The sequence below is a fragment of the Dama dama genome, chromosome 13 (genome assembly GCF_033118175.1).
Source record: "Dama dama isolate Ldn47 chromosome 13, ASM3311817v1, whole genome shotgun sequence".
In the NCBI taxonomy this organism is placed as follows: Eukaryota; Metazoa; Chordata; class Mammalia; order Artiodactyla; family Cervidae; genus Dama; species Dama dama.
The window spans coordinates 52,840,400-52,866,239 of NC_083693.1; the positions used below are offsets into that span (position 1 = coordinate 52,840,400).

Consider the following 25,840-nt stretch of genomic DNA (forward strand, 5'->3'; position numbering starts at 1 on the left):
TTCAACAATTCAACAATCAATGTTGTCACCACTGATTTCCATTTGGAGGTCCTTTGACTTAGCAGTGACAGACACAATGTCTTTAGAGCTGCCCCTTTATCATGAGGTTCCTTCTTCCAACTCCCCAGAGGAACATGACCAGCCTCCAAGGCACCAGGTAAGCAGATTGGCACAATCATGTCTCTCGCTTCTGAACTTCAAAGGATTAGTTAACAAGTAGGATAGCAGGGGACCCTGGTTCCCCTAACTCCCCCAACACTTGAGCAAGAGCATTTACTACTGGATACCAGGGTGGTCTCATCTCTGAATCTGGCCTGTGGGGCCATGGTCCTTCCTCTTCTAGCAGACACCACATCTCTTCTTCGTCGCATTCTCACCACCAAAACTGTCAAGAACTGTGAAGGGTCTGCAAGCTAACAAGTTAGTTTGGCATAGCTTTGTGGGTGCTGGCAGAAGGCTGAGGTCCAGGGTCAGACACAAAAGACTTAGTTTTACACATAGAAATAGCCCAAGTATCACTTTCTTATTTGGTTCCCAAGCTCCAGTCCCCACAGGACAAAGCAAAGAGGACCAGGTGACACCTGTACGTGCAGAAGGTCACATTACAGGAGAGGAATCCTGAGCACAGGGAACTCAAATTGTTTATGATGTCCATTGCTTCATAAGGAGACAGTCTTTACCTTCACCTTCCAAAGCTCTAAGCACACCTGCCCTTTGTTCTGGGCAGAGATATTATCTCTTCTTTATCTTCTCTATCATACAAACATCCTTGAAAAATATTCCAGAAAAAAAGACAGTCAGTATCTCTGTTCAGAAGACACAAAAACATAAGCAACCTATAGAGAATTATCTAATAAATACCTTCTTACAAACTACGGTAAAGTGAAATGATCTCCCCATTTGTTATTTACTGACAAATGGACCAGACCCTTGCATCAGTGGGTGAGAATATGCTTCCCTAATTACCTCTCAGTGGACCTGCTTCTATTTCTCTTTCTGACTCTTCTCAAAATTCTCTGTAAGGTTAAAAAAAAAATTTTATTTTTTAAATTCTCTGTAAGACTACGCTTACCTTCCATCTATCTCTCAGGTCAGTGTTTCATTAACAACCATTGGCAATACAACAGCAATTTAATGGATTTCAGCAGAGTGAGGATGAATTAAAGATTTCTGAATAGAGGGCAAAGACAGATTATCTGGATATCCCTGTCAACTAATGATTCTTGACTTTTCTTGTTTTCAACTCAGCAGAGATCCCGATGTTAGAACTACTTGTCAGTGATTAAGAGGGGAGGAAGGATGTCAATGCGGGAAGCCAAATTTGAGCACCAATTGAATAAATTCAGACGTACATCCTCATATCCATTATTTCACTTGAGATAATCTAACCACTTCAAAATCAAATTATATATTACCTTCACTCTCCCTATCTAATGGTGATGATACAAATTGATTCTTTAAAAATACCAGGCTTTCAAATATTACTTAGTACCTCTGGACTAGAAAACACTTCAAAAGTCTAATCTGTAGAGTCTGATGCCAAAAATATTTAAATTTTTCTAAAAAAATACAGCAAAACATTCTGGGAGGCATGCTTTAAAAAAAGGTCTAATTTTTAAAATTAGCGATACTTTTATGTTGAAAGACATGTTAAAATATACTTACTGCTTATTGGTCCACAGCAATCAATGCAGAAATACAAATATTAGATCAATATTTAACGATCAAGGGGAAAAAAATACTGCTATGTCGGCTGATTTTTCTCTCTTCGAATTTAATGAGTTTACATCAAAAAATTAGGTAGTCATCTTACATTTACGGAATAAAAATCTTTTTTTAAAAAAAACAATACAAAGAGTGAGAGGATTTTAACCAAGTTTACATTTCTTTTTGTTATAGTTTTTAACAATTCATCTCATCATATTGCAATGTGCAAATGCATTTGCAGCACCCATTACAATCATGAAACTAAATTTAAGGAAGTACAGTGCTACTAATGGCCCTCAGAAAAAGCTCATTACCTTCTGTTTAAAATTCTATGGCATATAAGCCTTACATAATAATGCTTAACCACCATTTGTCACAAGAACCATCATCAAAGTTTTCTGGAAATGAGTTCACACATGAATTAAATATTTAAAAGGTGAAATGTTCCTTATTTTAACTTTAGCGAGACCTCCTTCTTCATTAAGAAACACTTTATAGTTTTAAAGAAAAAGCTGATAAGAGTCCAGATAACTAAAACTGTACTCCTGAGTTCAAACTTACAGGTAAGTCTTTTGTAAATAGTTCTCAATAAAATATCCTCCCTCCCCAGCCCCCTTGCCCCAAATCTTGAATTTTTTTCTTACAAAACTTTGGTCAAGAGTATAAATATTTCCAGGCAGATATGTATGCCATACGATAGCAAGAACAGTAAAGCCCAACTAATGACTTTAGGTTTTAGAAAGAGAAGGCAATTAAAATGTACTCAAAGTTACATTAAGAAAAGCTTTCACTGGGTAATATTGAAACAGTCACAAAGGTTAAGAAAATACTGATATCAAAGTACAAATGACTACAATGTTAAAATAGACAAAAACTACTATACAAGAGCCTCTTTTAAAATTAAAAATAAAGAACACAACACATGAGTCAGGATCGCTTTCCTGTTCTACTCATGAATTTTAGTCTTTATATTCATAGGGTTGGTTATGTTGACATCTAGGAGAGTTTCTTATGACATCTGATGAAGTCTCTTTCCAAATGCAGGTGATGGGTCTTCCCTAAGGAGCTTCTTGGCTTGGTCACATGTTGGTCACTGTACAATTTCAAAGTAGTGCAGTATCGCCATGATGTGCTGAGGCATGAAGACGTATCCCGTATACAGTGCCATCCCCACGATGGAAACCAGCATGGAATCTGAGTCACAGTTAAGGAAACTTCATTTGATTTTTCTCAGTTTACTTAAAACTAAATTCCCCGATTTTTGCAGCAACTGTTTTGTGTGGAAGTACCCATTCACTTAGTTCTTTCTCATCCCTATCAAGTACTTATAGAGAACCAATAACTATAATTATAGCTGCTCACCTGAACCATGCCTGACACCATTCTAAATTTTTTTTAACAATTTTATTTATTTATTTGGCTGACTCAGGTTTTAGTTGCAGAATGTGGGATCATGTACTTGTGACATGTAAACTCAGTAACATGTAAACTCAGCAGCATGAGAAGTCTTAGTTGCAGCATGTGCAATCTAGTTCCCTGACCAGGGATTGAACCTGGAGCCCCTGCATTGGGAGTGACGAGTCTTAGCCACTGGACCACCAAAGAAGTTCCCATCCTAAATTTTTTAAGTTCATTTTCTCTTCACATAGATACCTTACATAGAGCATACTATTATTCTCCCTGTTTTATTTCAAAATATCAGGCTGCTTAAAATGAAGTAGAGAAAGTGTTCAACCTAAGAAACAGAAATGTATAGGAATAAAATTGTACAGTATTTAATGACTGCAAAAGGTCTACCAATGTGAATAATAAGAACGTCTGATCCAAAAATTTTAGAATTATTTAGACTAGAATGTGGCTAAGATATTGACTTTAGGGTCAAAGATAAGATCAATCATATACTAGTGACATAAACTGGTAACACCTGCTATATTAAACACATATTATTCTCACTAAACTTTGCAACATCAAACAAAAGTCATTTTGATAACCTAAACCACAGACATTCTGCACTGTGGTCCTTTCTCTGCATTCCAAAAGGAATTTAAACTGTATAGACACAAATCAACAGGGAGTCTTCCTGTTGGGCCACATGAAACACTGTTAACAAGAATTATGTAAAACCTAAGGATTTCTAAGGGGAGTAACTGCTTCTGAACTAAGACTGTGTTTTAGTCACTCGTTCGTTCATATCCTCAACCTCCCCTCCCCCTACCTCTTGTCTTCCGTACGTTCAGCTCTACATGCCGGTAGTTCTATCATACCTTACATTCCTCTGTGAAAAGATAGGGTTTAAATAAACAATGTGCTTACTACCAACCAATGTTTGTATAACAGTTTAGTTGACAAATCTTTGATGTATTATCTCACTTGACCTTTACAGCTTTCAGCTTTCCTGTGAAACGTTTATTGACTACCACTCATCAGAGACCGAGAAAACAGAGGGACTTGTCCAACACCACACAAGAAGCTATCTTTAGAGTCGGAGCTCAAACCTGACTCACACCCTAAGTTCATTTGGCAAACATGGGTGAAAAGTCTCCCATGATGATTGCTTTTTGAAATGCAATTAAAATCACAACGATTTGGGGGCTTTCCTTGACGGTTCAGTGGTTAAGACTCCACGCTCCCAGTGCAGGGGGCAAAGGTTTGATCCCTGGTTGGGAAACTAAGATCCCACATGCCACACAGCGCAGCCTGAAAAAAAGAAATCATGATTTTATAGTGGGATCTCACAGTCTTCATGGGAGGGGTCAGCCTACATTCAGTCTTAGCTTTTAAGTGAAGGTTGGTCAAACTGTGGGTCCTGGGATGGGGAAGGCAAGTTCTTGATGATTAACAACCATTATTTGGGGATTTACATTTTTCTGGTGGGGTGGGAGGAGCAGTGGGGTGATAGAGTTAGGAGGAAGACAACGAGAGGGCCACAGTGGACATTCTTAGTCCTTCAGTGTCCCTCACAGTACCCAGAATGGTTGACCCAGACAACCTGGACACAGGAATATCCTGAAGTGGGATTTATGAAGAAGATGGACAGGCCTTTGGAAATGAGTCGCTAAAGATGGCAGTGGAGGCCAGTGTCACATCTGGAATGACACCAATGACCCCGCTGGGGGTGCCTGGGTTAGTGCTGCTGTCCCTGTGAAGAACTTCACAAGGGGAAGGGTGTTTGCAGGAAGGAGGTTGCCCTGGGGGAGGTGGAGCTGGCCGCCTTGGTGGAGATGCAGATGTCAGGTGTAGGTACTGTCCACCCATGACAATTTTTTTAACCTACTTTTTAGCCCCCCCTTAATTCAGTTCTTTCTTAAACAACCACCCGGTATTTACCACTTAATTTCTTTTTTTTTTTTTAAAAAAAGCGTATGTACTTGCTGTTTCCACATTACTGTTTATCACTGACACAACCATATGCCTTCCATCCCTCCAGGCTATAGACACCCTCAGGTCACTGATGACCTCCTACCAAACCCAATGGCTAGTTGAACTGTGCCATTTTTCATCTTTCCTCTTCAAAATTCCTTCGACTCTGGGTTGAGGTACTTCTCTGGGGTTCTCCTTCCTTCTCTCACATCATTTTCCTATTTCACTGGCTCTTTTCCCCTGTCTGCCACTGATGTGTAAGATGGTTAACGTGCTTTTCTCCCAAATATCCACTCCACTCCTCGGCTAGTAGAGCTGTCATGTTCCTTGATGGAGCCCATCTCCAGGGACAAGCCCTGACTGATCTGAACCAATTAAGATCTTCTCTTTGTAACAATGCCCACCCCCAAATCCGATCAACCAGTTCAAAGTTTAAGACCTCACCAATCCTAAAAGAAACCAATCCTAAATATTCATTGGAAAGACTCTTGCTGAAGCTCCAATACTTTGACCACCTGATAAAGAGCTGACTCACTGGAAAAGACCTTGATGCTAGGAAAGATTGAGGGCAGGAAGAGAAGGGGGCAACAGAGGATGAGATGGTTGGATGGCATCATTGACTCAATGGATATGAATCTGAGCAAACCCCAGGAGACAGTGAAGGACATGGAAGTCTGGCATGCTGCAATCCATGGGGGTCACAAAGAGCTGTACATGACTTAGCAACTGAACAACAAAGATAACAGCAATAGCAGCTTTCATTCTGTGAATATCTAGTGTGCACCTGCAACTGTGTTAAGCCCTTCAGTGAGTCTAAGTTAACATCCCAAAATCAGAGTAAGCAATGGAGCCAATTCCAAACCAAATCAACCAACCCTCCAAAATGTGTTCTTCCCATTACACTATAATACAGTCCTATGAATGAGAAGTCCTATTCCTCCAAATAAAACCTAATCATTCTCTCAGCGACTCATCTCCTCTTAGATGAGGCTTTCCCTAGCACTCACTTTTTCCATTCTTACCCCAATGTCCTGACAGAATTACTCCCTGATGTTTGTCAAACTCTTTATTAAATGTCACAGTGCTTATATCTGTAGAATTATTTATCTCATCCAGATTATCAACTCCTTGAACATGTGAACAATGTCTAATCATTTTTGTATCTCCAATATCTAACATAACACATGCTTAATAAATGTGTAATGAATAAAGGAATTGGTCAAGAAACATTATTTGACCCTGGATTCACTGTAGGCCTTTCTACATACTCCACTTATTTACTGTGACTGACAAACTCTACAGTGACTACAGTGAAGAAACACAAAATCTTTTTCTAATCTATATTTTCAAAATGTTTTTTGCTTTTTTACAGCTTTTACGTAAGACTTATGAATGTCTACACCAAACAAATGAAATGACATAGTAATAAAATTCAGGTCATTGGCTCAAATTCAAGTAAGAAGTAATTACTAAAAACAGCCATTTGAATGATTATATTACCTACTCTTTATGGAACTATAACCCTTCAATTTAGTATGGAGAATATATCAGTTATGGAACATGTATAAATTTAGCTTAACAGAGACTGTTCCACATAAGATAGGAATCTGAAACTTAAGGTCAATTTTGTGAACACTAAATTCTCAAATCTTTAAACTTTTCTTTGCATATAAAATCAGGACGTTTTTCTAAGTGAAACAAGAACTTATTGAAACTGGAAAAGATTTTTTTTGCCTGGTTAAGATATTCGACACTAGAGTTCATGACATTCTATAGCTGTTGTGATGAATATATATGGAATAAGAGGACATATGTATACCTGTGGCTGATTCATGCTGATGTTTGGCAGAAAACAACAAAATTCTGTAAAGTAATTATCTTTCAATTAAAAAACAAATTAAAAAAAAAAAAAAAAAGACGCTGTTCTGATTTTGTAATAATCAGGGCAGGCTAAACATTCACTATATTAAGACCATGCATGTGTCCCCAGACCTAGTTCTTTGCCTAGGTCTGGTTTTATAAATGCTGGTGATAAACCAAGTCTGATTTACATGACTTATCTTGTGTGGGAATTGTCTGTGACTCTAGGTATCTGATCAACCTTGAGAAATGGTAGCACAGCTAGTGTGATAATTTTTTAAGATAACCATTGCTAGTTTGATGATTACCAGTTGCCACTAAATGAGTTGTAAAAAAAAAAAGAATAAATGGCAATTATGTAAGCAAAATTCAGGTAGTGGATACTTAATGGGGTGAAATGGGAAGAGAAAGCAGACAGACCTTCAAGAAGGGGTGTAAAAGGGCTTCAAATGTATTAGTAAGGTTTTTCCTCAACTAGTTGGTAGTATGGGCACACTTTCATTATATTATCCTTTACGGGGTTTTTTGCATGTTGGAATAGTCAATAACTTTTTTTAATAAGTAAAATTTGCAAAGGAAAATGTAACTGTATATCATAGTAGACTAAAAGCTATTTTGAAGGATCTTCCTTGACAAAGTTTGGGTTAGGCATCATTGGATCTAATTTGGATCTAGGAAATAAATGGAAAGTCTTAGCTCTTAGTAACAGAATAAATAACCCTCAATTCTGACCAAAATAAACAAAATTACCAAAAGTCACTTGAACCAAGAGGCAAGTGCCAATTTATTAGCTGCTCGAAATAATAATAATAACCCCAAATTTTTACCCAGAGCCACTTATTAAACTTTTATTCTACTTCTCTCAAAAAAAGTTTCTATATTCTGACCCCAGTTCTCCTAAGTATCTTCAGAATCATGATAATAACTCTCTAAAGGTAAGTTTGCTATACAATTAAATTTCAAAATTATTTCCAAAAATTATCCTAAAGCTCAACCAGAAGAGAATATTTTTCTAATTGAAGTACAGTTGATTTACAATGTTTCAGGTATACCGCTAAGTGATTCAGATATACAGATAGATTCTTTTGTAGATTATTTTCCATTATAGGTTATTACAAGGTACTGAATATAGCTCCCCGTGCTATACAGTAGATCTCTGCTTAACTAGTTTATATATAGTAGTATCTGTTAAACCCAAATTCCTAATTTATCCCTCCACTAAATAAGAGACTATTTAAGACTGATTTAAAAACATGTAAATCCATAGCTGATTCATGTCAATGTATGGCAAAAACCACTACAATATTGTAAAGAAATTAGCCTCCAACTAATAAAAATGAATTAAAAAAAAAAAAAACGAAGAAGAAATGCCTTTTATAATAGCTTTCTACAAATGCAATTTAAGCAATTTCAGCCATGTAGTTGAAATAGCTCCAAAATACTGAGTTGAATATTCCCTGAGATTATGCTTGGCACCATTTATCATGGCAGTCTACTGACACTCTTGGGCACTGGTCTCATTGTGACATCTGCAAGGTTGGGGAACATGTGACCTTTGTTTCCTTAGAAATGTTCTCCCAAAGCTAAAAGTATACTACCTAGAATACAACAGCTATTATTTGCTCTCTGAGTCCTTGAATGCATTTCTCAATCCACTGCATTCTTTTAACACACCTCTCAAATTTTAAAGTGTCCTTGATACACTGTAAAGTTCAAGAAATGGATACCGGAATCACCACAGCACTAGGAGAGACCTAGGTCTGAGCTGCAATTCTGCCAATCCCTGCTTGTGCCAAAAACTATCTGATTACTAGTCTCTTTATCTATAATATGAGGATATACATAACTTACCTTTCAGGGTTAATATAAATCTATTCTTCAACAAAAGGTAACATAATCTTTATTGAAATTACTGTTTCAAGGCTTGGGCACTTAACACTATGACTCAGATCTTTGTTTGGAAATTGCCCAAGGTCACTCTGCTATTAACTTGTTGTTAATTTATAGTATAATCCTAGGGCATCACAACCTCTCTGAACCTAAGTTTCTTCTCCATAAAATGAAATCCCTTCCTGCCTCAACATGTTCAGGTTCCACTTGCTTGGAGAGGGCATTCAGGCACCATTTCTCAATCATCTAATGTAATCTTCTATTTGAGACACTGACACACACACACACACACACAGATACACACACAGAGAGAAAATGTAAGTAATCAGGGCTACATAATACACATATATTAGAAGGTGACATAATCTATATATCATGTTATATAATATACAAGGTGATACAGTAATCTTTCCATTTGGGCTTCCCAGCTGGCTCAGTGGTAAAGAATCTGCCTTCCAATGCAGGAGACTTGGGTTCAATTCCTGGGCTGGCAAGATTCCCTGGAGGAGCAAATGGCAACCCATTCCAGTATCATTGCCCGGAAAATCCCATGGACAGAGGAGCCTGGCAGGCCAAAGTCCAAAGGGTCGAAAGAGAGTTGGACAGGACTGAGTGACTAGACCACAACCACCTCTCCATTTACCAAGCCCTTACTGCTGTTTCCACAAGCATCAGTTAGCTGTACAAGACTGACCAGCTTCATGCTTTAAAGCGGGCTCCATGATTCAAGCAATACAGAACTAAGCTAGTGAAATCTACACTAACAAACCAAAAACCTCAAGAACTAAAAAAAAAGTCTTAGCTGTCTTGTGTGTATGTAACTGCCTCTACCACTGATTTTTAAGTGCTTAAGAGGGGTGCCTCAGCTGCTCTTTTTTTTTTTTTTTCAGTTCTACCAGTTTATTGTTATCAACCCATCTCCCCCCACCCTCATGCACACATGCTCAGCCATGTAACCCCATGGACTGCAGCCCGCCAGGCTCCTCTGTCCATGGACTTTTCCAAGCAAGAATACTGGAGTGGGTTGCCATTTCCTTCTGCACTCAGCCGCTCTTTGCTTCTAGCTGTAGTGCATTGTTAGACAACGCCAGGACTTCGTCAATCATCAAGAACTGAGCAGATAATGTATAAAATAGATAACTAATGAAAACCTACTGTATAGCCACGAGGAACTCTACTCAATGCTCTGTGGTGACCTAAATGGAAAGGAAATCAAGAAAAGAGGGGATATAAGTAAGCATATAGCTGATTCACTCTGCTACACAGCAGAGACACAACATTGTAAAGTAACCATACTCCAATAAAAATTAAAAAAAAAAAAAAAGAACTGAGCATATAATGTGCCAAGATTGTGCAGGAACTGCCAATAAATGTTTGTTCAAGGGCTGAGTGAAAAATTAGAGGTTATTTATAAACCTGGACATAACTTAAATATTTTATGGGCTCAATGGATTAAAAAGCAAATAGATGTGAAATCATATATCTGTGTCTTGTTCTGTTTTCTTTAACAGGAATCCCCAACTAATCACGAGCTGGTAAGTTACCAGCTAGATAGGAAAAATAAAGACGTTTTGCTCATACAAAGAACTGGCCACCCTAGGCCTTTTCCCAGCAACCTAAAAAAAAAAAAAAAAAAGGAAATGCTTTAAAATACAGTACATCAGAAGATCGCAGAAACTAACATTCCTGCCCTAACCAGTAACCTCACACTATCACCACCTACCTTAGCAACCTGTTCACAAGATTCTGGAGAAACCAAAGTTAGTTCCTCACTTGGAAAAGGGTAGAGGTTTTTGTTCCAGTGGGTATGATTTATTCCTCTTCACTAAACAGTTTCAATGTTTTCAGTCTCTGATGGCCCTGGTCACATCAAAAAACAGAGCTAAAATGTCATTTTTCAATCTTCTTAGTCAACCAAATCTTCTATTACTCAAATTCCTTTTGTAAAATCAACTCTTTAAATGCTACTTTTATCCTTAGATATATTCAAAATTTTGATAAATTTATTTTAAGGAACCATTTGAAAGAAAACAAAGCATCTGACAAAGTATAACCACAGGCTGTTTGGTGAAAAGCAAAGTTCTAAGGGAAAGCAGGTGTCAGCTGCTAAACAATGCTACGGAAAGGAATCTTCCTTACTACTGCCGGTTTTGTCCCCTGACCTCGAAAAGAAACGTGCTCAGTCTTGTCCGACTCTCTGCAACCCCGTGGCCTGTAGCCCACCAGGCTCCTCTGTCCACAGGATTTTCCAGACATACTGTATTTTCCAGAATACTGGAGTGGGCTGCCATTTTCTTATTGCAGGTTTTGTCCCCTGACCTTGAAAAGAAATGCTAAGAAATCTTATTTTGGGAATTCCCTGGCAGCTCAGTGGTTAGGACTCCATGCTTTCACTGCTGAGGACAGGGTTTCACTTCCTGGTCAGGGAACTAAAATCCTGCAGCCTCAGAACACCACCAAATGTTTTTTGGTTTTTTTTAAGTTTTTTTTTTTTTCCCAAATATGTCACTTTTGATACTTCTGGTTGCCATAAATGAAAGCACGTAGAAGATACAGTCCAGGGTATGTCAGCCAATTTGATATTCTTGGGCCATCATAGAGGATATCATGGGCTTCCCTGGTGGCTCAGTGGTAAAGAATCCACCTGCCAATGCGGGAGACCCGGGTTCAAACCATTGGTGGAGAAGATCCCCTGGAGAAGGAAATGGCAACCCACCCCAGTATTCTTGCCTGGAAAATTCCACGGACAGAGGAGCCTGGCAGGCTACAGTCCACGGAATTGCAGAGTCAGACACAACTTAGCAACTAAACAACAACAACGAAGAATATTGCATCAGCATCAGAGGTTAATGTTAGCACGCAAAACCCATTCTCTGAGCTTTCTGTAGTGTTCATCATACCTAGGTATGGAAATTGATTTTAGAACAACTTGATGATGAACTCTTTAAAAGCTAAACAAACAAAAGTCTTCTGCTTAAAAAAAAAAAAAAAAAAAGAAAGTCTTCTGCTTAAACCAGCAATGATCCTGTTCCACTCTGAACTGAAATCCTAGAAATGGTTTGTAGGTCTGTGCCCAGAGACAATGAAGCTATGTACAGATATATCCCTTTTGAATTAGAGTTTCTGTTAATCTAATGAAGATCTGAAGTCCTGGGGTCAAGGGGTCGGGGGGTGAATTATCTGCTTGCTCTAAAATATAATCTGCTCTGCTATAACACATTTCTGAAATGTCAATCAGCTCATACATAAGTAGGATTTGTTTCATATGGGGTTTTTTCATAAATTAGGGGAGCCAGATTAGTGAGAAAAGAATACTAATCTTCAGCAAGAAACATCCCTCAGCTTATGGCTGCAAGTCCTTATAGCTCTATTTTAAGAAAATTAAAAATTAGCATCTGCACCAGTTCTCCGTCTCCAGAACGGTACACCTCCTGGCTGGAAAAGCTCTCCACTAATGATAGGACAGCCCTGTCCGCCTGCACCTCCTCCTCCAAGGCAGCCCACACCATCTCTGTCACACCCCAGCATTTCCAGTCAACTCTGTCCGTCAATTTTTAATGTCTCCTGGGGCAGCCTCCAGTCTGCTTGCCCTGGCTATCCAAGTTATCTGCCCAAATGCTAATCATTGTTCTCATTAGAAGTTGCAGCAGTTTTGAGGAGTCTGAGCCAATGGTATTTTCCCATAAACTAGTTCTTATTTGAGAATTTTTTCAGGAACACATACAACACGTAATGGGGTTCACCGGTGGCTCAGCGGTAAAGTGTCTGCCAACACAGGAGACATGGGTTCAGTCCCTGGGTCAGGAAGATACCCTGGAGGAGGGCATGGCAACCCAGCCCAGTATTCTTGCCTGGGAAATCCCATAGACAGAGGAGCCTGGTGGACTACAGTCCACGGGGTCGAAGAGTCAGACACAACTTTGCAAGTAAACAACATCATGTGATGCCAAAATTCCTGTATTAGTAATAGTTGTTTTCATCACTATTGATCATAACTACTATCTCTCATTCCATAATTGCTATTTTTTTTAAGCACTGCAATTTGTGAAAAGTATACATCCTCTATTAAGTAGATCTTCTGGAACATGTAGCTTTAATCATTAAATTTGAGCATTGGGCTTTTCGGTTTTTTTTTTTTTTTTAATCTAAAGAATTTATCTTATCCTTGCCCATAAGCATCACAAATGTTAACAACTCTCAAACTCTGAGCTGGGATTGGGGGATGGGGTCACAAGGTCTTTAAGAATATGAAGCAGTAGAGAAAGGATCCACATTCATCTCTACTGAAAAATCATTTGTATCACACACTGATAAACACGGTAGATTACATGTGCTTTGTCCTCTCAACCATCAACTTCCCATGACTCTCCCTGACATCCCAGTACAGGAGACTACTTTTTGCATAGCACAGTTCTGGTCTTTTGTTTGGGTTTTTTGTTGTTGTTGTTTTGCTTTTATATTCCACCTTTCTTAAAAGAGGGTTTTTTTTTTCCCCACTAAGGGAAATATTATCCTAAGGAGTACAGACAAGGGATAGTCTAACATTCTCATGTAGCCAGCCAAATATCCAGGCGAGAGCAGTGATTTTCCAACCAAAGCACTGGAGCCCTGGAGCAACTTTTCAAAGGGTTTGGATCAGTTAGGGGAATCAGTTTATAAGTCTTCAGCTTCCACTGTTTTCTCTCCTCCAGCTGATCTGAGAACTGTGATCTGCTAGTTCTCCTTCTCATCACTCCCTCCCCACTTAAAATTTCACTTCTCCCACTTTACTTCCAGAAATTCAGAATTTCCAGAATTTCCCCAGGCTATAAAATAACCTCTGGGATGGACAGCAAACAAAGGAATGGTAACTAACTTATGCTGTACTTTATTTCATTCAAGTTACAAACTTCTGGCACAGCTCCAAGCCTCATCTATCTGTGTAATAACATGAATTTGGACATGAGACACCTTTCCAATCTGGGCCCCACAAAATGCCTCCAGCAAGCAGGATATAGAGAAGGGCCATTCTGCCATCACTGAGGCAGTGGCCAGAGAACCCACTGCCAACATTCACAAGTGCACCCATGGAGTTGGCTTCAAGAAGTGTGACCCTCAAGCATGAAAGAGACCCAGAAATCTGACATGAAGGAAATAGGAAGTCCAGATGTGCACAGCGACACTGGTTTTAATAAAGTTAGGCCAAAGGGATAAAGAGATATAATTATTTGGAAATCATATTTGACTTGAAAGTACCTTGATAAAATCTTTCTAAAAAACATTAAGCTTACTTACTAATAATTTTTTTCTAGAAGTAACTTTCTGATATTAAGAATTTTGCCTAATCACATGCTGATTTTTACTGGAAACCTATTCAAATTGTCAGATGGTTCTATATTTACAAACATTTTCTTCAAAAAAGGAGCTCATTAAGAAAAAACAAGTTATAGTAGAAGACTCTTGGTGAATTCGGGTTTTAATAATTTACTGACTAGTTCAGAGAAAGCTCTACCAAAGCAACAGACAATGGTACCCACTGGCCTATATATAGGAGTTTTCTTTTGTCAATTTTGTTTTGTGTGCTGTGTTTATTTACAAAACATACTTTATATAGAAAATATACAAAAAACAGACACACTTAATTGTAGGGAATCATATCAATCATTATTAGTACCTCCAAAAGGGCATAGCAAAATATATTCCTCAAACAAAAATCTCTATTGGCTTATAAAAGCTTTGATTTCCCCAAACTACACACACCAAAACAACACCTATTACTTTCCAGGTGTTCATAGAATGAAGATGCACAGGCAACTGACGACAATGGTTGCCTCAAGGTGGCTGGGGCAGGGGTGGAAGGAAGACTTTCACCATCTACATTTTTGCACCTTTTGAGTTTTGATCCATGAAGATGTGCAAACTATTTTTCATTTATAATTCAAGAAGGTGTATTTTCTAAACTCTCAAACACACTAATTATTCAAGCATATTCAGATGTAAAGAAAAATCTTTCTCAGTTCCAGCTTTAGACATTTGAGGATACAGCAAAGATCTAAGAAAATAAACTAGTCACTATTGAAAAAAAAAAGAAAAAATAAACTAGTCACTATTGAAAAGAACATGTGAAAGTGAAAGTGTTAGTAGTTCAGTCATATCTGACTCTGCAATCCCATGGTTCCTGCCAGGCTCTTCTGTCCATGGAAATCTCCAGGGAAGAATACTCAAGTTAGTAGCCATTTCCTTCTCCAAGGGATCTTTCCAACCCAGGGGTCGAACCTAGGTCACCTGCAATGCAGGCAGATTCTTCACCATCTGAGTCACCACTGAAAAGAACATACAGCTTTAAAAAATGTAATGCTGGGGCTTCCCTGGTGGTCCAGTGGCTAAAAGTCTATGCTCCCAGTCAGAGGGTCCAGGTTAGATCCCTGGTCAGGAAACTAGATTCCACAAGCTACAATTAAACTAAGATTTCAAATGCCACAACTCAGACTCAGTGCAATCAAATCAATAAATAAATAACAAAATGCTGGGGAGAATGGAGGGAAACAGTGGTGGGGGAGTGAAAGGTACAAACTATTGGGTGTAAGACAGGCTCAAGGCTGTACTGTACAATGTGGGGAACACAGCCCCACATGTAATAACTGTCAATGGAAAGCAACCTTTAAAGTTGTATAAAAAATTTTTTTACAACTCTTAATTTTTTAATTTGAAAAAAAATTTAAGTAAGGCTTTTTTCATGATCATTTAAAGCCTACCTCAATCCAAAACATCTACTTTTGCTTCCACCCTTCCTTCCTCTAGCCACTTAATTTATTCCAAATTCTGCAACCAAACTAAACCTTCTCAAACTTATAAAGTCAGATTGAAGACTTCCCTGGGGGTACAGTGGCTAAGATTCTGTGCTCCCAATGCAGGAGGCCTGGGTTCAAGCCCTGGTTGGGGAACAAGATCCTACATGCCCCAAATAAGAGTTCGTATGCTGCAGTGAAGATCAAAGATCGAAGATCCTGCATGCTGTAACTAAGATCTGGAGAAGCCAAATAATTTTTCTTAAAGTTCAGATTGGATCGTTCTTCTATCAGATCTTCCAAGAGCACCCCTTTTTCCCAAAATTAAACACCAAAATCCTTACAAAGACCTCTAGGACTTCCGAATCTGACCTCACCGACTACTACTCTCCCCAACGCTCACTCTGCTCCAGCCATACCCGCCTCAGTGATGGCCTTCATCCACGCCAGGCAGCTATGGACTCAGGGACTTTGCAACTGCTATTCCTTCTGCGAGCTACTCTCTTCTGTCAGATTTCTACCCTGCTAACTCCCTCCCCTCTTTCATGTTTTCACTCTCAAGTATGCTTTCACAATGAAGCCTCTCCTGACATCTTTAAAAATAGTAACTTCATCTTATCCACACATTTCTTATCCCCTTTACCTACTTTTGTCTTCCATAATGCTTACCACCTAATATACTATATACTTCACAAGTGCAGAGTCCTAACCACTGGACCACCACAGAATTTCCACATAGTTCACTTATTATATAAGTTCCCAAAGACAAAGATCTCTGTCTTGTTTGCTCGCTGACACATCAGAAAAAGCGCCTAGGCCAGCATCTGGCCAAAGTATACACACAGAAGTGTCCAATTAATAAACAGCCTCAACCTGCTTCTTCAACTATACTTCCCACCTATTCTGCATTAAAGAATCTGTGTTCCAGCCAGTCAGCCTGGCACACTCACTCACCATCCTAACACATCTCTTCCACACCTTCTTCCCACATGGGAAAAATGCAGCCAAACACTCAGATACCTCCCTCTGCAATTTCTCTCATCGCTCTTCCTGCCCTGGGTCCCAAAGCACTCACTGCCCAGCTCTTTCAGCTGAATGGGGTGAGGGGGCAGGGGGAATCTGAGAATATGTGTAAATTCTTGTTTTTCCTGAACTTGGATTTAATTTCCCCGAAGGAAAAACTGAAGTTCATATTCTTGGAAACTCCGAAGAACTCAGTACATTGAAAAAAATTTTAATTAAAATAAGTTTCAAAAATCCCATTCCTGGGTGTGTGTGTGTGTGTGCGTGTGTGTGTGTGCACATGGTTTCCACTCAGAATGAAAAGAGCTTTAAGTCTCAAGAAGAAAGGAAAAAATGTATATTCCTATGTTTTCTTTTCCTACTTTATCCAATATTTAAATGTCAGGGAGAAAAAATGTCAGTGAGAAAACTGTTACTGGATCTGAGTGACTCTACCCAAAAGGTATGAGCACCTCCCTTCACTTCCAGAACGCGCACTCCATGCCTAGGAGGCCCTACCGGATTGGATCTGACCTCTCCTGTTACTCACCCCACTTTCCCCACCCCAATCGCACAGCTATCCTTGAAACACAAAACACGCCAGACATGCTGGTGCTTCAGGGCATGGTTACCATTCTTGCTACCTGGAATGCTTAATCCCCTGGGATTTTCTCCCTGCTTAAATCTTTCTAAATGTCTCCTTCCTGACCACGCTAGCTAAAATCAAAGCACATGACCTCTTCCTTAGTTCCTATCCTCATCTCTGTTGTTTTTTTATCTCCATAACATCTATAAGAACCTAATAATCTATATTTTTATTTATTTGTCTAGTGGCATTAGAATATTTTTATATTTTATTTGTAGGTAAATCCCTACTCTCTAAAATGGGCTTCCCAGGTGGCACACAGGATCTGCCATTAGAAAGTATATAATACTTGTGGAACAAAGAATTCAACAAATGTACATATTTTACAAATGAGGGGACAGCAATGCAAATTTTGTAAACATATCCAAAATAAAAGAAATTCTCTCAACTGACAGCTTTTTCTACTTCTTTAAGTTTGACTACTCTATAAGAACTGAATGTTGTTCATCAGAAACAGTCTAGTTCCAAAGCTACTCTAAAAATGGCTTAAAATCAGTACTTCTGCAACATATAAACAAATATTTGTCAAGCATTATTTGTGTGCAGTAACGTGTTGCTGAACAACAAAAAGAACTCTTTCTTTGAAGAAATCATGGCCTCTCTTTCAGGGGGGGATCTAATTTCAAACATACACCAAAAAACTGTCCACATTTTGCTTAAAATAAAGTATAAAATGCCATGGAAACATAAAAAGCCATAGAAAGGTGGCAAATATAATCCAGTGATAACAAAATACAAGTTTATTTAGTTTTTTTTTTTTTATTAAAAAACAAGGCTAAAATAACTTTCATGTATGCTTCTAATTATTTTAACAAAGTATATTTTAATTTCCCATCTCCCCTCAACAGCATGGTTACAGTGTTACTCAGTGAGACATACTACAGGGAGTGTCTCACTGGTTACAAAACCGGTCTTGGTTACAAAACCTGGTCTTTTCCTTTCCCACTGATGACTTCCAGGAGGGAAAGGGGATTTCTGAAACATGTTAAAGCTTCCCCTCAAGAGGTGGAAATCAAAAGTTCCCAGCAGATCTCTCTCTGATTGTTGCAGATCTCATTATTTTTTTGTTTTTTAGTTGAAATCATGTGGTTACATAAACCAATGAGAAGTCAAATGCTTCAAAGGCAAAAATCCACAGAGGTACTACAGACAATTTCATAATTTATTTCTCCACATCAGGCCCCCAAAACCATCATGAAGCTATTTATAAGACATTGTTACTATTGCAACATAGTACAAAAAAGCCTTAATATCGCTGACACTGTAGCATTTATCCATAGGCCAAAAAAGCCTTCAAGAGTAAAATCAAGAGTGTAGACTCTGATAGTGGGGCGTTACATTTAACTTCTAATTCCTTAAAGAATTTCAACTTACCTTAACACTGTTTAAATTCACTTTTTAGTAATTTTAACTAAGTCAAGAGGTGGTCTCTATTTTACTATACACTTTACAAGGATGACCTCATGCATTCCAACCTATAGAACTTAGAGTGAAATTAAATTGAAAAAAAAAAAAATCCTAACTAAACTACAGCTACAAGTAAATGGTTCAGGAAACTAGAACATGCTTTACATTCAGATTTTACATCCAAAATATGCATTCTGGTTCTTAAATTCCAGGTTTGGAAAGAAATGCCAATAATAATAAAACTTGTAAAGCAGCTAAGATGCCTCAAGTGCTGAAACAAAAGACAGCTTTGAGTACAATCTTAAATTAGTTCAATACAAATAAACACTTTTAAGGCTTGGAATAAAATTATCTCTCTACCACAATGCAACAGTGTATTCGCAAAGTTGTTCTGAAGCTACTCCAACTAAACCACATTGAAGAGGAGCGGCCCTCCATGAAGCAAGCATGCTTTGTAAAGTATTTATCTCATATTGGTCCTCAAGCTCTTTTTTAAATAGTTCTATCTCATGATTAGTATTTATTCTGCAAGAATAATATCAAGGAACGTCAACATAGATTCAGGAAGCCTTTCTTCACAACCATGAGTTATTCATTGTGGTTATGAAAGTTAAGATGAGTTAAGATACAGGAAAAGTGCTTAGCCCAGGTGTTTGGCTGGTAGCAAACGCTCACTAGTCATTAACAAGTAGTTATTACCTACCTACGAAAACACAGTTTCAAACACTATCTGCAAATAACCATAAATTCCTTTTCGGGCTCTACTGTTCCGGACTGTGCAAACAGCAAATTAATGAGTAAAACACACTTTTAAAACTAACCATCTTCAAGATCAAAAAAGGTCCAATTAACAGAGCTGCTTTCAAAAACTGAATTGGGATGCCATAAACACAAATTCACAACCTCACTTGAAGGCTGATAAACTAGTTAGCATTCTCACTAGGATCGAAGCCAGCTAAATCAGGGACAGTTAAAGGTCAAAAGCGCCCAAGCCGGGAGTGGTCTGCTCCACTACCCGTCCCCGCCTCCCACGGAACGGGAGCCCGAACCCACGGCTGGCGCGGCCAAAGAGCAGGCGAGGGCACACCCGGGAGACGTCTCCCTAGGGGATCTCCTCCAGTAATAAAGGCGCCTCCATCTCGGGTCCGGAGACTCACCCGCGACCGCTGATCTCAAGAGTTCTCGCCCTCCCGGCCCGCTCCCAACCAAAGGAACGCCACCAGCGCGGCCCCCACACCTCGGCCCGCGTGTCCGCCGCGCAGAGGCTAGTCGGCGCGCGGCTCCCGCGGGGCCGGCCCTCCGCCCTTCCGCCTGCCAGGCCCGGAGCCCGAAAGGATGCCGCCCCGGCCCTCCGCGCCCCGACCGGCCCCGCGCCCGCGGCCCGGGCAGGATACTGAACACAGTCCGCTCCCAGGGCTCCAGCATGTAGAGCGCCGTGACCAGCAGGTACTGGTAGTAGAACCAGGACATCTGCTTCCAGGCCCGCGCCAGCGCCATCCCCGCCACGCGCCTCCCGCGTTGCAGCCAAACGTCAGTCTGTCCGGCCGGCCTCCCGCTAGCGTCCTAGAGCCCCCCGGCCGCCAGGCCCGCCCGCCCGCCACCCCGCGCCCATTGGCCGGTCAGGCCCGGAGCGTCACCCGTGGGCACGCCCAGCCCCGCGCGCTCCCGGGCCGCCAGCGGCGAGCCCCGCCCGGCCGCGCTCATTGGCCAGGCCCGGCCTCGCGCCGCTCCTGGCCTTCCGCGCTTCCCCCTCCAGGGGCCGCGCCCACGCGAGCCGGGGAACTGTCCCCGCGAGAGCGCCCCGCCGGGCCTCGCCCTACCCGGCCGTTGGTGGGCGGGACCGTACTGCCCGCCGGCTCGAGCGCGGGGGCGGGCGCCCCCACGAGGGCCCAGAAACGCCGGTCGCAGAAATACCGTGGCATAGCAGTGACGCCTTAGGCGTCCTAATGGGCTCGGGCATTACAAGTTGAATAGGAACATGTTAGGGTTTTTAACTCGTGCAGTTTACGATCTAGAGAGGTAGACAGGCATTCATCACACCAATGCAATTAAAGCTGTGATCGGTGCAGAGGGAGAGAATAAGATGCTCCGAGAGAGTATGGAGGCGAACATCCCCCACTCGAGGAGGTCATGAAAGGCATCTGTGAAGAAGTGTCTGCCCACCTCTCTTAGTAGCTGTAGGTGCCCTGTAGGTCAAGGCCGGGAGAAGGACGCTGATCTGGCTGGTTCTGCAGATGACAGATTGCTTGAGATCCGTCGGTGGGGCAGATACTTCCTGGAGATGGGCTCTTAAATGTTCAGATTTTCCCACTGACAAATGCGCCCCGACGTCACACACACCTTCAGGAACGAAGATGCACAATTAACATGTGAAACGATACGATTAAATGGCCTGCTATTTAAATGTTAAAAGGTTTATATTAATAGGTTAAGTAGCTTTCTGCTACACTTTAAAGCTTTGATGGTTGACAACTATTTATTTAGAAATATCAAGTACTGTTCAAGAGCTAAATAGCGGGTATAGAAAGCCAGATAGACTGATCTGCCTTCATAAAGTACCCAGTAATTACCAGGGAAGAGAAACAAGTTAATTGATTACAGTGAGATGTGCTAAAGGGTATTTTTATGTTTTGTGTAGGATGCTATTATCATCCAGGAAAAATCACATTGGGATTGTAAAAGCCTTCGGGGAAATGGTGCTTGAGCTGAATATTAAAGGAAAAGTAGAAATGGAAGGATGAATGGGGTGGAGTGGATATTACAAACACTGAACTATGGATCCCCTGTATGAATGGCTGGTGTTTTTAAAGAGCTGGAAGAACTTCCCTGTGGCTGAAAAGAAAAGAAAAATAGTGTAGATAGCAGCAAGAGGTAGATAGTAACCAGGGACTATAACCTAAAAGACCTTGTTTGAGGAGCTAAAGAATTTTTAACTTGCTGTCCAAAAGTTAAAAGAACCAATAGCTTATTAAGATTTGCTTTTGGGACAAGACATGGGTATTAGCAGTAGACTGGAGGAAAAGAAGATCCAGTTGGAGACCTTAAGAGGTAGAAACTGTAAAAGTACACTATAAACCACACTCACTTGGGGCCTCCTTATCCTTGAGAGATCTAAGTACTCTTGTCTCTCCCACTTCTGAATCTTCTGTGTTGGGCTTCTCTCTCTCTGATCCTGAGCTATCTCTTCAGACCTGTTTGGGCAGGCAAACTCTGTTCCTTTCTAAGAACTCCAAATATCTCAGCCCTTGGTGATGCTTGGTGAAGTTTACACAAAGTCTCTAAGTGCCATTCCTACCATGTGGTCCTCCCCACTGTATGTAGCTCCCCAGCCCCCTGCATCTCTTCAGGAGAGCAGCCCCAGCAAGTTAATTTCCATCCCTCAGCTTCCCCAGGATTCTGGTGAACATAACCCCCACCTCCACCCCATCTCTGTACAGTTGATGACTGACTAGAGGTGGTGAAAAGAGGCTGGGATCCTGGACAATGACAATATTCACAAAGAGTCCAAGAGGAAAAGTCTGGCTGAAAAGATATGAATGTTGTTAGGAAGAGGCTGAATCTGAGGTACCTGAGTGACATTTAAATGGAGGTATACAGGGGGCAATTGGGCACATGGGTCTGGAACTCAGTAGAGAAGCCTGAACAGAAGCTAGAGGCACGTGGATTTTCAGTACATGCTGGTAATTGAAGCCGGGGCAGCCAGGGAAAGCAATCAGAGTGGGAAGAGCAGACTGCAGCAACTCTGCATTTAGGAGATGAAAGTCCAAAGGGAGACAATAAAGGGAACTCAGAAGGAGCTAACAGATTTGACAGCAAAGAGGACTAGACAAATAGGCAAAGCCAAAGGAGGAAGGGACAACCAGCAGGTCAAATACCTCAGGGAGGACAAGAAAAGGAGGCAGGGACTTGCCAATTTGTTTTGCCCACATGGGGCTCAACTGATGACTCATTCATTGTGGAGTGATAAGGGCAGAAACCAGATTAGAGAGGGAATGAGAGGTAACAAAAGAAGAAATCAGATCAGACTTATCTTTGCAGGAAGGAGAGGGAGGATGATGAGGGTTTTTTGTTTAGTCTGATTTTCAGATGGGAAAGTGTGAGTAAGTTTATGAGCTTAGAGTAAAGATACAAGTGAAAATGGTGGAATGGTGGGGGCGGGGAGGAGGGTGCAAATCTAAAGTCTTAATAAACACGAATTGGTAGCTCTTTTCCTAAGAGGGGAAAAAGGGAGCCAGATGGACATGAACATGGAAGAGTAAGTTAAGGAACTCTCTACTTGTCAGCCTTAGTCTTAGGCAGAAAGGACTTTAAAGTAAGGCTTCTGTAGAAAGTGAGCAAGATGTTGAGGTAAACAGTTGGAAAAGGAAAAGGGGTAATGGGAGAAATTTCCTAAACCTGCGGAGGGATCATTGGACAGAAAAAGCACATCAGTTTCAGCAGCAAGCCATGGGACCCCTGGATGGAACCAGAGAGGATGAATTAGGAGTCCTGCTCCAGGGTGGAGTCTGGCTGACTGAGCACCCAGAAGGAAGAAGGTTGGTGGGAAGAGAATCATTGGCGTAAGGGCTGTGAGAATGGGATCAGAGATGGAAGTAAATGCAGAATAGTAAAAATGTGATTGTCAAGAGCTGTGCAAGGTTGGGAACTGTAGGAGCATACAGTGGGAGAGCTTCTGTCCCAGAGGAGACATCCTGCCGAATATCCTTCCGAAGCTTGAGATCATAGAGACGGGCCAGATAAGGCAAGGACAGGCACGAGCTGTAACCGTGGGACAGGCAGCCAGAGTAGGGTGGAGGGGAAGGAAGGGACTGTCATTGCCAACGGTGTCGGCAGGACTGGGCACATGAAAATTGAAGTTGTCTAGAATGGTGGCAGGACTAAGGGCAGAGAGGAAAAAACTGGAGACCAAACATCAAAGACTTCAGGGAGTGAAAGCTCCAGAGAGAAGTGGAATGGAGGGGGCAAAGCCCAGTGGCATATGGTCTCTCTTAGGAAGCAGTAAGAAGGCCAACCCCCTCTGCCTCCAGCAGAGGGGAGATATGCTCTTCCACAGAGGGCAGAGGAGAGGTGGAGTGCTCACGGTAGGTCAACAGTAGAGACTTTGTTTATATGGGAAAGGAGAACCTGCCCAAGAGAGGGTTGGCAAGGAGGGCTTGGTGCAGGAATGAGTCTGGAAGAAAGAAATGTCAGAGCAGAATGGGAAGATGGGAATTGGTACCCTAGGGAGGTAGTGCTAACAGCAACATGGGCCAGGCTAACCTCCAGATATGGCTTCCAGAAACATCAGTGTGGACACAGCAGGACTGAAGTGGTGTTGAGGTACTTTGATCTCCAGGCCAGAAACTATATACCAGTTTTAATACCCTTGTCTTCTCCCCACCCCACCCCCGGCTTCTCTCCCTAAGAGTAGTATGGAGTCATTGTACCAAGCATCTTTTTTTTTTCTTTTTTTGGGGGGGAGGTGGGGGTGGAGCTGCACAGCATGGGGGATCTTAGTTCCCCCATCAAGGATTGATTTCCTGCCCTCTGCAGTGGAAGCTTGGAGGACTCACCCCTGGACCACCAGCAAAGTCCCTGTCTCAGTCCCAAGTATCTTAGATTTGCCTCCTTTGGTAGGATCTGCACAGTCTCACTCTTATAATGAGATGACCTGGCCATTGTCATCCAAACTTTCCTTATCAACTACTATTGCCTACTTCTGCTTGAAAACTTTTCATTCTGAAAATACCTGCAGCCTATGAGAAGAGAATGGCAAGAGAAGAGAATTTTCAAGAAACTTGTTTGCATCCTGAAAGTTTTCACTTAAACCATCTTTTCAGTTAAAATGACTCAGTAGTTCACCAATCCATTCACTGACCGCCCATAATATAGCAGCTGTGCCAATGCTGGGTTACAGAAAGACCAATGCAATGTGACCTCTGCCCTCAAAGTTTATCATCTAGTGAGAAACATGTCCCTGTGTCCCAAGGAAAGAATGTTACAATTTTGTTTAAAACTGCAGTGGGTGCTTTCTTCCCCAGGGGCTGTAAGAGTGGTAGGGCAGGTCACCTAGAGTCACACATGGCAAGGAAATGTGGGGTTCATCCTGCCTGCTAGGTTTTCACAATATTTCTGGACCAGTAGCCACAGTAACCTCCATGTTCTGGACCCAAGCCCCTCCTGCAGGGGCTGAGCAGAGCCTCTGGTGACTGAGCTGTGTCAGGAGCAATGAGGTTATCATCTGTGCATGAAGGAAAAAGAAAATGAGAGGATGAGAATCAGAGGCTCTGGGGTCAGCAAAGGTGAGAGCTGGTTCTGAGGGTAGAGAAAATGCTGGTCTCGTGGCTTGGTGCAGAGAGGAAAGGGATCAAGCAAGGCTAGTCAATGAGTATAAACTAAGGAAAACCCTCCAAACATGTTGCACAATGTCTCAAAACACAGTAAGGGCTTGGTACCATTCTTGTGCGTTTTTACTACAGCAAATACGGAGCAGCACAAAGCAGAAAGTTCACATTCATAATAGGATGACTATCAATACTTCCTCCATACACAATTTGTTCAAATGGATTGTTTCTATGGAATAAGAATAGAGTTCAGCAAATGCATGTGCTTCCAAATGGGGTAGGATCCACTTTGGGGTTTCCCTCAGGACCTGCTGGCTCAGAGGTAAAGAGTCTGCCTGCAGTTCAGTACACCTGGGTTCAATCCCTGGGTTGGAAAGATCCCCTGGAGAAGGGAACAGCTACCCACTCCAGCAGTCTGCCCAGGGAGAATTCCATGGACTGTACAGTCCATGGGGTTGCAAAGAGTCTGACACAACTGAGCAACTTTCACTTTCAGCAAAGTTATATGTAAAAGCAAATACGCTTTACCAATTGGTTTAAATATGGCAAGTAATTTGATTCAACAGAAAGAAGCTACAAGAAAGTTGATTTAACCATGACATTTTTTCATTCATGCATACATTTAGCAAATCCTTATGGAATTCTTACTATGCACTAGCCATCAAAGACTGATTTCTAATACTCCCATCTTTTTTGGCACTAGGAATGCCAAGGAGAGGATGCAGTGGCCCTAGTAGATCAGGAACCCTGGCATCAGCCGACAGGAAGTCCAGATGCCAGCGCTCTCTGTGGTTTCCTAGGAAATGAGCAGCAGGAAGCGAGGGGCTTATTCCACAAACACAAAGGCTGCACCGTCAGCCCCATTCATCCCCACTGTG

The 25,840-nt window shown here is 41.3% G+C and overlaps 2 protein-coding genes and 1 non-coding gene across 3 annotated transcripts in view; 1 reads left to right on the plus strand and 2 right to left on the minus strand.

The window, feature by feature from the left end:
* Nucleotides 1-25,840, minus strand: part of LOC133068097 (uncharacterized) — a 125,896-nt gene that overhangs the window by 80,815 nt on the left and 19,241 nt on the right. Inside the window, exon 2 of the mRNA XM_061159152.1 lies at nt 20,803-20,979. The gene's annotated coding sequence lies outside the window, so the exon portion shown is untranslated. The remainder of the gene's footprint in view (nt 1-20,802; nt 20,980-25,840) is intronic.
* SPTSSA (serine palmitoyltransferase small subunit A) lies at nt 1,758-20,198 on the minus strand. Its single transcript, XM_061159154.1, has 2 exons — nt 20,034-20,198; nt 1,758-2,901 (listed from the first exon to the last, which is right to left on the minus strand). Exons 1-2 carry the CDS (start codon nt 20,134-20,136, stop codon nt 2,798-2,800), a joined length of 207 nt encoding a protein of 68 aa, XP_061015137.1. The 5' UTR covers nt 20,137-20,198; the 3' UTR covers nt 1,758-2,797.
* LOC133068678 (small nucleolar RNA SNORA72) lies at nt 6,973-7,104 on the plus strand. Its single transcript, XR_009695640.1, has one exon. It is a non-coding gene; the product is annotated as a small nucleolar RNA SNORA72 (small nucleolar RNA).

Coding starts and splice junctions, on each gene's coding strand:
- SPTSSA (XM_061159154.1), bottom strand. CDS start 20,136: ATGGCGCTGGCGCGGGCCTGGAAGCAGATGTCCTGGTTCTACTACCAG. Junction 2,902..20,033: donor CTGGGAGCGGACTGTGTTCA/GTATCCTGCCCG, acceptor ACTGTGACTCAG/ATTCCATGCTGGTTTCCATC.